Genomic DNA, 12,128 nt, shown 5'->3' with positions numbered 1-12,128 from the left:
TACCAGTCAAGATTTAAGAGAACTTACCAAATAATTTATTCATCAATTCATCAGTGTTTTCTGAGCACTCTTTATGTGCTCACCACTGTGCTGGGCTGACTGGGTTGGTTTTACCTGTCCATATGGAGTGAGACAAGAGGATGTTAAGGGAATATTTTTGAATAAAGGTGAATGGGCTTAAGAGCAAAAACAAAGCAAGAGAGCTTGAAGAGGGACCACTGCCAGAGTCAGAAAGTGAAATGGTGTACAGTTCATTCTCTGTTTCTGGAGCCTCTGTTAATAGGCAAGATTGGTAGGTCTGAAAAAATAAAATACACGTAAAGATTACACTATATGTTGTGTAAAGAAAAGCTCTCTTCCGCTTATGTGTCCTCTACTCACCCTACTGGGCTTCCCTCAAAGCTCAGTCAGTAAAGAATCTGCCTGCAATGAAGGAGACCCAGGTTCGATTCCTGGGTTGGGAAGATCCCCTGGAGAAGGAAATGGCAATCTGCTCCAGTATTCTTGACTGTAAAATCCCATGGACAGAGGAGCCTGGCGGGCTACAGTCCATGGGGTTGCAAGAGTCGGATGCGACTTAGCGACTAAACCACCACCACCACTCACCCTACTATTACATACAGTACTGTTTCACTTCTGACACTAGATGTGTGGGTTTTCCACACATCAAGCCATTATGTGACATCAGCTGGGTGTCAGTTTACCCAGTTCTGACACTGTCCACCTGGAGATAGTGTCAAATCTTACAGATTAGGAGTCCCATAAGACCACCCCCACTTCCTCCTGGGTGCCACTCTCAGGTCCAGCTTGTGCTTCTTACCCACTGGCAAGCTCCTGTCAACACCTCGAGTTTGAATAATTTGCTAGAGTTTCTCACAGAATCCAGGCAAACATTTTACTTACCAGATTCCTGGTTTATTATAATAGGATATAGCACAGGAAAAGCCAGACAGAAGGAGGTGCATAGGGCTAGGTGTGTTGAAGGGGCAAAGGGCTTCCATGTCCCTTCTGGGTGTACAGCTTCCCCAGTTCATCAGCCCGGAAGCTCTCCAACTGTGTTTTGGAGGTTTTTTTTTTTTAATGGAGACTTCTTTATATAGGGGTGTGTGTGTGTGTGTGTGTGTGTGTGTGTGTGTGTGTGTGTGTGTGTGTGTGTGTGTGTGTGTGTGTGTGTGTGTGTGTGTGTGTGTGTGTGTGTGTGTGTGTGTGTGTGTGTGTTTGGAGGTTTTTTTTTTTAATGGAGACTTCTTTATATAGGGGTGTGTGTGTGTGTGTGTGTGTGTTTGGAGTTTTTTTTTTTAATGGAGACTTCTTTATATAGGGGTGTGTGTGTGTGTGTGTGTGTGTGTGTGTGTGTGTGTGTGAGTAGCTCAGTCGTGTCTGACTTTGTGACACCATGGACTGTATGTAGACCACCAGGCTCCTCTGTCCCTGGGATTCTCAGCGCAAGAATACTGGAGTGAGTTGCCATTTCCTTCTCCAGAGGATCTTCGCAAGACGGGGATTGAACCTGGGTCTCCTGCATTGCAGGCAGATTCTTTATGGTCTGAGCCAACAGGGAGGCCTGATCAAGGTTTTGATTGATTAAATCATTGGCGTTTGGCAATTGGCTCAACCTCTGTCCCTTTCTTCCTGGAGGTCAGGGGGTCGGATTGAAAGTTCTAACCCTCTAATCCAGGTTGGTTCCCTTGGCAACCAGCCTCCAACATTAGGGACTTGCTGATATCTTATTAACATAAACTCAGGTGTGGTTGAATCAGGGCTTGTTATGAATAATAAAAGACACCCATTTAATCTTTTTTACTGGAGCTATTTCAGTAACTAGGAACACAATTAAATGTAACAAAAGATGACCCTGTGGTTCATATAGGAAATGCCAAGGGTTTTAGGAACTCTGGGCCTGGTACAGTGGGCTTCCCTGGTGGCTCAGTAGTAACTAATCTGCCTGCCAATGCACGAGACACAGGTTCAATCCGTGGGTTGGGAAGATCTCCTGGAGGAGGAATGGCAACCCCCTCCAGTATTCTTGCCTGAGAAATCCCATGGACAGAGGAGCCTGGCAGGCTACAGTCCATGATATCGCAAAAGAGCTGGACACAATTTAGTGACTAAACAGCAACAACAACGGTGGACAAAGACCAAATGTATATTTCTTATAAATCACACTATTACATATAGTATGTATTTAGTGAAAATTTTTAATTTTTACTTAGTGGAAACTTAGGAATTAAAATGCCAGCTCAGTCACCAATTAGGTATATAACTTTATACAAGTTTTATTTTCTCTTTGTTTGATTTATGTAAGAAATATAAGAGAACATTCTCTTAGCAACTGAGTAAGCAGTATGAAAGTGTGTAGAGTAAAATGTGAAAGTCTGTCCCCCTCTACCCTTTATTCCCAACCAAAAAACACAAAATTTTTTTCAGAGGTACTGTTTTTAGTTAACTTTCCTAATCTTTCTTTTATGAATTTATGAAAATATTTGAATATAAACACAATAGAATTTTAAAAATGTAAATAGGATTGTACTACACTTAAAGTGTCTTGAGGATCTTTGCATGTTAGTTGACATGTATAGCAGCTCCATAAGATTTTGTAATATAAATGCTACATAGTTAACTGATTTCCACTTGATAAACACTGACTTTTTTCCTCATTTGGGGTATTACAAATATTGCTGCAGTTAACACTTACACATCCAGATATGCAGGCACATGTATGAATATTTATATATTTTGTAAGATAGGTTACTAGAGGTAAAATTGCCTTGTGAAAGGGTATATTCGTAAAAAATTTGCAAATATTTTATCACATTGCCTTTGAAATTCCTCAGTACACCTTTGCATCTGTGATGATACTTGGCAAAGGGCCCATCATGGATTCCTACACATACAGTTGGTTGTGATACAGGAAAGGAACTCTGAGCTTTGGGGAAATGAGTGTATATAACACTAGTACTCTTGCCTGGAGAATCCCAGGGACAGAGGAGCCTGGTGGGCTAGAGTCCATAGGGCTGCACAGAGTCAGACATGACTGAAGTGCGTTAGCATGCACATAGAAAGCAGAAATGGGCCTGCTTTTTTTTACTTGGGGAAACACTGCTGCTTGCTCCCTCAGGGTTGCTTGCTACACACACGAGTCCTGAGAAATGGCCTGGGTAAAAAGCATCCAGGGCCTTGCCTTCTTGGTACACCCCACAAGGGCGTGTCGGTGTGCTCAGGAGCCTGGGCAGATTGTCCCTGCCAGCATCAGTGTTTTTTCTCTAGGTGCATTCAGTGCTATGAGCCAGAAACAAATGAATTGTTTTTGTCACCTTCTTCTCCTTTATTCATTTCATCGCCAAATCCTGTAAATCTTATCTCCTAAATATTTTTCAAATAATTCTACTTCTTTCTCTTCTATCACCTCCCTAGGCTGTTATCTTCTACTTATATTACTACGTTGCCTCTTAATGATTATTCTTGCATCCACTCTTGTCCTCTTCCAACCTACTCTCCCACACTCCAGCCAAGAGGGATCTTTTAAAAACACAGATATAGTCATGCCACTTGATTGATATAAAACATTTTAGTGGTTTTCTTTTGCTCTCAGCATAGGTGTTGAAGTCTTTAACATTGCCAACAAGAATTTGCATTGTCTGATAGTTTACATATGTTCATTGTTAGTATATAGAAATACAGTTGCAATTGAACTTGGTATACTGACTTTGTATCCTATGACCTTGAACAGTCACTTGTTTTATTAGTGATTTTTTAAGAGATTCTTTGGGATAGTCTATATAGCCAATCAAGTTAGCTTTGAGCAGATACATTTTTATATCTTGTAATTCATGTGATTTTTATATCTTTTTCTTAACCTTGGTGTGCTATGCAAGACTTTCAGTGTGATGTTGAATAGGAATGGTGAGAGTGGACATCTTTGCCTTCTCTTGATGACAGAAACAAGATAATAGGAACAAAACAGTAGTCTAGTTTTTTTTCATTAAGGATGGCACTAGCAGTGTGTAGTTTTGTAGATGTCCTTAGCAGGTTGAAGAAGTTTCCTTCTATCCCTATTGCTGAGCCTTTTTAAAAATAATGAATGAATACTGGATTTGGCCAGTGTATATATTTTTCTATATCTGTTGAGAAAAACCACCTGTTTTTCTTTTTAGTTTGTTTTATAGTGAATTATATTGATTAATTCTCAAAAGTCCTCTCTTAAAATTAAGCATCAGCTAATAAGTCTTTTTTTTCTTGACTTTATTCCCTCCCCAGCTAATGTCTTAATTTTTTTGACTATTGTTTATTAATAAAGTCTCACCTGTTAATCTGTTTATTTAGTATAACTTTTCCCCATGGCTCTTATCACTTCCATACAGCAGACTGTATGTTCTAATTATTTGTTTGTATATTTTGTCTTTCCCAGTGGAATATAAGTTTCTAGAACATGGTCTGAAATCAGGCAGGACTCTGTAAATATTTGTTGAATGAGGATACCTGCTCTCATAATCTAGGAAGGAAGGAAGAGGTACACAAATCAAAGGTGATACACCTTACGAGAACTATCAGCACAATTCTTTGGGAGCTCAAGAAGGGAGAGATTAAGGTGATGTAACAAATTTCTTTTCCTTTTTCCTATCAGATTTGAAAGAAGAAACATCTAGGAAAAATTTATTTAATGATGCACAAAGTAAGAAGAATTCAATAAAAATGTGGTTTAGTCCTCGAAGTAAGAAAGTCAGATATATCGTGAGTAAACTTTCAGTGCAAACCCAGCCTTCTGTGAAAAATGATGAAAATGCTCAGCAGACCTCCATGTACGAATTTGTCTCTACGACCCCTCCGGTGGAGGTTTCTGAGAGGCCTAAGAAACCTTCCACAAAATCTAGAAAAAAACAGAAAAAGAAAACTTTAGCTGAAGTCAACAAAAAATGGAATTTAGAGGCAGAAAAGGAAGATGGTAACCTTAACTCCAAAGAGGAGTGTAAGGAAAAGCTGGTATCCTTCTGTAGCCAGCCATCTGTGATTGCTAACCTGCAGGTAAATGGTGAAATAGACTTACTAGCAAGTGGGTCCGTAACAGAATCTGAATGTTTAGGGAGCTTGGCTGAAGTTTCTTTACCATTGGCTGAGCATATAGAGTCTCCAGAAATCGAGAGCAAGAATGAAGTAGTAACTCCTGAGAAGACAGTCTCTGCAAACTATCTTCCGTCCAAGAAATCATTGCCATCAGGTCGTAGTGGGAAGCGCGAACGTCACAACAGAATTTCCAGTCCTGTTTCTAAGAGATGCAGAAGCAGCAGTCAGAGCACTGGTGGAAACGCTGTTAAGCAAACAGTGCTCTCAGAAAACATGCCATTGCCTGGCTGTTCTTCACTACCTTCAGACAAACTTGAAGTTGGTGACACATTAAGGAGGAAAAGCACTACTATATTGGATGAATCCTTTAGCCTTTCACCAGGTACGCCACCTTCTACATTGAACAATCCAAGTTACAGACGAATGATGTGTAGTCCCTCAGCAACGAAGCTGTGGCCCATTAGCCTTACAGCTGTGAAGAGAAATCATCGAGGAGAGACTTTGCTCCATATTGCTTCAATTAAGGTAGGATGCTTACTGTGAAATACAGCTTCACAATGAGACCCAGTATAAAATGGTTTCTTTGGAGTCTGTGAAAAATGACATGATTACTAGGCTAATTAACCTGACCATAAGTGGTACTGCTTTCAGAGCTGCCTTCTCAGATGGCTGTGTTGTTCCCAATAGGGTTATGGGGTGAAGCAGCAGGTATAGGTACACCGCTAGCCCATTACTGTCCAGTAGATCTTTCTGCACTGATGGAAATGCTCCATAACAGTTGCAGGCACTCAGTAGCCACTGGACATCTCTTATTATTCAGTGCTTGAAATGGAGCTGTTGCTACTGAGGAAATACATTTTAAAATACATTTTAATTTAAATAGTCACATACGTGACATTCATGCAGGTGTTATGAAACGATAATATAGGAAGGATTAGTACTGAATTAGGATAGCTTTTGTGATCTTACAGTAAATTCACTGTGAAACTGTTAGGTCTTTTGCATGGGTAGAGAACTTTGGGAGGTCTGGAAAGAACCCCTTGAGCCCATGAGCGTGAAGGTGGTGAGCATCATAAAAATGTTTGGGAGGAACATGGAGTAGGCTGAGTCCAGGGATTCCTATATTCTTTCTGTGTAGAAAGGGAAAAACACAATAATGAGTTTCTTCTAATGCTTTTCTTTTCTTGTATATCTTCTAATAAATGTTGAAGGTAGAATACTCTTTGTCTGGTTCCCCTGTAAGATGACTATTTTCTAGGCAGTCCATATACTTTGAACAACTTGAATTTTTGGAGTTGACTCTAGTTCCATTTTAGTCTGATTTTTGCAAGATATGTTTTTAAAAAATCAGACTTTGTCTTCTTTGTTTTATTTATATATTTATATGTGTGTGTGTGTGTTTGTATTACAGTAGGTATAACAGTATTAACATTATAGTGTTATTAATGCTTTATAGATGTAAGTAGCTAGAATAGTAATCAATATCTTTTGTTCATTTTTCTAGCTAGTACATGAATGTAGACTGCTTTAGTTTCTACATTCTGCTTTCTGGGAATTATTTTCTGACCACCAGTTAAACATCCACTTACTTTGGTAGAGAATTTTTCTTTCAATCATAAGAATCATTTACCTTTATTAGTGGGGATCTCTAGGACCTAGAGTCCAGGCCATGGTTCGGCAAACTCTTTATTAAAGCAGAAATTAGAGTGAATATTTTCAGCTCTGTAGTAATATGGTCTTAACTATTCTAGTGCCAGAGTAGTCATAGACAATATTGTAAACCAGTAAAACTCTGCACACAAAATCAGGTGTCAAGCCTTCAGGCCCTAGTTTATCTGTGCTCAGCATGGGCCATGGTAAAAAGCCCAGGGGGATCTTAAGGCAGGAAAATATGGTGGCATGATGCTGTCTTGGTGAATTTTCTCCACTGATAATGTTCAAGATGGCTTCAATGCAAGTTTTGTCAGATTGTCATTTTACTTAGAAATTGTAATGCCAGAACTAGAATTTTAATTCTCTCCAACTATTCAGAAACTGTTTTGTCACTCACTGGCAGATTCTGATACAGTACCTTTAAGAAAAGTTAATTGATTTCTATTGTTTTTTTAAATACCTGTTTAACAGTAATGTTCTTTGAAAAATTTTTTGTAAGTAGAATGCATGCTCCCATCTCAGCTTGATTTTAATAGTCAAAACAAATACTTGAAGAAAAATCAAAGGATTTATCAGTATGTTTATCTTTTTATAAATAGTATTCATTTCACTTACTATCCTGATTTTTTTGTTTGCAACCCAGAATGAATAATCTGTGCATACTTGAAAACCGATTGCTGCGGTTCTGCTGTGTTGTTTATGCTTTCTATCCACCTACTTCAGAAAAGGATATGAGGTGACTTTAAAGTTAAAACTACAGTTGACTCCTGAACAAGGCAGGGGTTAGGAGGGCTGACCTCCACACAGTCAAAATCCACATGTAACTTTGGACTCTTTAAAAAGTTAATAGCCTTCTATTGACTAGAAGCCCTTACTGGTAATATGAACAGTCAATGAATACATATTTTCTATATTATAAGTATTATATACTGTATTCTTACAATGAAGGAAGCTAGAAGTAAAAGTGGCTCAGTCGTGTCTGACTCTTTGCGACCCCATGGACTACACAGTCCATGGATTCTCCAGGCCAGAATACTGGAGTGGTTAGCCATTCCCTCCTCCAGGGGATCTTCCCAACCCAAGGATCGAACCTAGGTTTCCCGCATTGCAGGCAGATTCTTTACCAGCTGAACCACAAGAGAAGCCCAAGGAAGCTATAGATAAGTGATAATTAAGAAAATCATAAGGAAAACATTTATGATACTGTACTGCTTTTATACAATACAGAATAACGTTAGTTTATGTTGTCTGTTTATGAGATGAATAGTCTGTCAGTACATACATCAGTGCTGTCTTCTACGATATAAAACAGTGTACTTGGTATATGCAGTGCTAACACTAGACATCAAAAATGAAGAGATATTGTGAAAAAGAAATTCATATTTATTTACAGGTATAATGATTCATGCATTGATAGTGAAGCAGCAATGTGATTGCTTTATGGTAGACTAGTGTAATTGATACAGTTGCATCACTGTAGCCTAGCCTATACTCTGTAAGTGAATCATAAGATTTTTATGGCCTACAGTGTCATACTCATAATACACTATTGGAAATATTGTTACATTTTTTAAAAAATGACTTACCTGTGATGATAGACTGATGTGCAGTTTCTCCAATTGCAAGAGAGAGGCATACTGTACAGAGAGGCATCTTGTATGGTAGTATAGTTTCTTTGAAAGCAAAGTTATAAAAGTATAAGAAGACTAATGCATTATTAATTTAATTTAAATAGCACCGTAGGTCAGGGTAAGGATCAACTGTTATCTACATATATTTTATGCATTCATAATATACCTAACTTTTCTTAATTTTTTTCGACAGTTCTGTGCTACCTGGTGTGTCTGCAAGTTCTTTCAAAGTGTCACAGACTTCGAAAATTTTTCCAGTATATTTATTGAAAAAATGTGTGTTTAAGTGGACCCATGCAGTTCAAATCTGTGTTATTCAAGGGTCAGCTATACTATAACATGGAACAAAGAGCAGGGAAAAGGAAAGAGTTACAGCAACCGAGTGATGAATACAGATCTGATGACGTTGCAGGTCGACATAACAGATGAAATTTTTTGCTGTCAGAGATAGATTTTGTTGTTGTTGTTATTATTTTCTCCAGAAACATCTTGTAAATGTGCAGTGCCCACATTTTCCTTGTTTCCTTCAGATCCTAAGTGTGCACTGTTGCACTGTATACACCTGGTGGATGTGCTGAGGTCTGAGAATCCCCATAGTAGTTTTACTCTTCTATTGGGCTGGTTAGCATCCCTTGCTCCAGTGATGGCTTTATAGAAGGACCTTTGAGCTTGGCCACATCATTACTAAAATTCTTTAATATCTTGCCTCATACCTACTTCTGGGCATCTTTGTTGGCTATAGCTATCACCCTAGTGGAAGCTACTTGTGTGTTCTTGCCCTAGCCACTTGAAATAGTTCCCTGTTTTTCTCATAGCTAGTAACCACAAATTTAGTGAGTTAAACAAGGCAAATTAATCTTCTTACAGTTTTGTAGGTCAGAGTCTGGTATGAGTCTCACCAGACTATAATCAGTTCATTGGCTGTGCTATTTTCTGGAGGCATTAAGAGAGAACCCATTTCTTTGCTTATCTGGGTTGTTCGCAGGAACTGTATACTTCCTTGTGGTTGTAGGACTGAGATCCTATTTTCTTGCTGGCTTATAGCCAAGAGCTGTTCTCAGGTTCTAGAGACTCACATTCCTGGGTATGTGGCCTTTTTCCTCTGTTTTCAGGTTGGCAACAACAGTACCTAATGGCTAAAAGGCGAAATTTTTGGTACCTGGTTAGTTCATTTATGTGTAAAAGCTTAACTGTTTTGGGTGTTGCTGTGTGTATGTACTCAGTCATGTCCGACTCTTTGTGACCCCATGGACAGTAGCCCACCAGGCTTCTCTGTCCATGGGATTCTCCAGGCAAAAATACTGGAGTGGTTTGCCATTTCCTACTCCAGGGAAATTTTCCGACTCAGGAATTGAACCCACATGTTTTGCATCTACCGCATTGGCAGGCAGTTTCTTTAAAACTAGTGTCACCTTGGGTATGCCATTATTACTGTACTTAACTGTACTGTCCTGTACTATTTTTATACAGATATTTATTCTAAAGAGCTTACTTTTATAAGGAAACAGTTTTGTTTGTGTGTGTGTATTTGTTTTTGAAAAGTTAACTTATACTGATGCCATATGCATGAATACGTGAAGAATATTTCCTTTGAATGAAAGGTTAGCAATAAAAAGACTCAATGTGACACATGTTCCCTCTAAGGTATTACTTGAAAACATCAAGTCTGTTTAAAAATTTTTATAAGCCTTGGTAAATACTGTCTCCCTGATGATTTCTCCTCCTGCTGTGGTTTAAGAGAATCTCAGTTGTTCTTGTAAGTTGTGAGAAGCCTAAAAGTGAGTTCTTATTACTCAGGAAATATTTTGTTTGAGAAGAAAGTAATTTCAAGAAACCAGGAACAGAAGTTAATTTATTTCCCGGAAACTATATATTGGTTCAAGCTTACCCTGTTACTGTGGACCCTATCAAATTCTCAAAATTTTATTTATGTGCATGACTTTACATCTACATAAAGGAGAAGGAGAAGGTATGACAAACTTTTCAGGAGTAGGGAGGAAAAAACAGATTGAGTATAAAAAACAGTTCAGTTCAGTCGCTCAGTCGTTTCCGACTCGTTGCGACCCCATGAATTGCAGCACGCCAGGCCTCTCTGTCCATCACCAACTCCCGGAGTCTACTCAAACCCATGTCCATCGAGTCGGTTATGCCATCCAACCATCTCATCCTCTGTCATCCCCTTCTCCTCCCGCCCCCAATCCTACCCAGCATTAGGGTCTTTTCCAATGAGTCAGCCCTTCGCATGAGGTGCCCAAAGTATTGGAGTTTCAGCTTCAACATCAGACCTTCCAATGAACACCCAGGATTGATCTCTTTTAGGATGGACTGATTGGATCTCCTTGCAGTCCAAGGGACTCTCAAGAGTCTTCTCCAACACCACAGTTCAAAAGCTTCAATTCTTCGGCACTCAGCTTTCTTCACCGTTCAACTCTCACATCCATACATGACCACTGGAAAAACCATAGCCTTGACTAGATGTACTTTTGTTGGCAAAGTAATGTCTCTGCTTTTCAATATGCTATCTAGGTTGGCCATAGCCTTCCTTCCAAGGAGTAAGCGTCTTTTAATTTCATGGCTGCAGTCACCATCAGCAGTGATTTTGGAGCCCAAAAAAATAAAGTCTGACACTGTTTCCACTGTTTCCCCATCTATTTCCCATGAAGTGATGGGACCAGATGCCATGTTCTTAGTTTTCTGAACATTGAGCTTTAAGCCAACTTTTTCACTCTCCTCTTTCACCTTCATCAAGAGGCTCTTTAGTTCTTCTTCACTTTCTGCCATAAGGGTGGTGTCATCCGCATATCTGAGGTTATTGATATTTCTCCCGGCAATCTTGATTCCAGCTTGTGTTTCTTCCAGCCCAGCGTTTCTCATGATGTACTCTGCATAGAAGTTAAATAAGCAGGGTGACAATATACAGCCTTGACGTACTCCTTTTCCTATTTGGAACCAGTCTGTTGTTCCATGTCCAGTTCTAACTGTTGCTTCCTGACCTGCATACAGGTTTCTCAAGAGACAGGTCAGATGGTCTGGTATTCCCATCTCTTTCAGAATTTTCCACAGTTTATTGTGATCCACACAGTCAAAGGCTTTGGCATAGTCAATAAAGCAGAAATAGATGTTTTTCTGGAACTCTCTTGCTTTTTCGATGATCCAGCGGATATTGGCAATTTGATCTCTGGTTCCTCTGCGTTTTCTAAAACCAGCTTGAACATCTGTAAGTTCATGGTTCATGTATTGCTGAAGCCTGGCTTGGAGAATTTTGAGCATTACTTTACTAGCATGTGAGATGAGTGCAATTGTGCGGTAGTTTGAGCATTCTTTGGCATTGCCTTTCTTTGGGATTGGAACGAAGACTGACCTCTTCCAGTCCCGTGGCCACTGCTGAGTTTTCCAAATTTGCTAGCATATCGAGTGCAGCACTTTCACAGCATCACCTTTGAGGATTTGAAATAGCTCAACTGGAATTCCATCACCTCCACTAGCTTTGTTCGTAGTGATGCTTTCTAAGGCCCACTTGACTTCACATTCCAGGATGTCTGGCTCTAGGTGAGTGATCACACCTTCGTGATTATCTGGGTCGTGAAGATCTTTTTTGTACAGTTCTTCTGTGTATTTTTGCCACCTCTTCTTAATATCTTCTGCTTCTGTTAGGTCCATACCATTTCTGTCCTTTATCGAGCCCATCTTTGCATGAAATGTTCCTTTGGTATCTCTAATTTTCTTGAAGAGATCTCTAGTCTTTCCCAATCTGTTGTTTTCCTCTATTTCTTTGCACTGATG

General features: G+C 39.3%; 1 protein-coding gene across 7 annotated transcripts in view; it reads left to right on the top strand.

Annotated features, from left to right (window-relative positions):
• BARD1 (BRCA1 associated RING domain 1) overlaps nt 1-12,128 on the top strand; it is a 77,460-nt gene that overhangs the window by 27,538 nt on the left and 37,794 nt on the right. For 4 of the 7 annotated variants that reach the window (XM_081583036.1, XM_081583037.1, XM_081583035.1 and 1 more), the window contains one exon: nt 4,625-5,586. The exons of the other annotated variants lie outside the window; for them this stretch is intronic. In XM_081583036.1, coding sequence (XP_081439162.1) covers nt 4,625-5,586 — 962 coding nt within the window. The remainder of the gene's footprint in view (nt 1-4,624; nt 5,587-12,128) is intronic. 7 annotated transcript variants of the gene reach the window in all.

This window comes from Giraffa tippelskirchi, chromosome 3 (genome assembly GCF_054371585.1).
Source record: "Giraffa tippelskirchi isolate mGirTip1 chromosome 3, T2T-mGirTip1v1.2.pri, whole genome shotgun sequence".
NCBI classification, from domain to species: Eukaryota; Metazoa; Chordata; class Mammalia; order Artiodactyla; family Giraffidae; genus Giraffa; species Giraffa tippelskirchi.
Note: the sequence above shows the minus strand (reverse complement) of the source record. Positions and strands in the feature narration are given on the sequence as shown.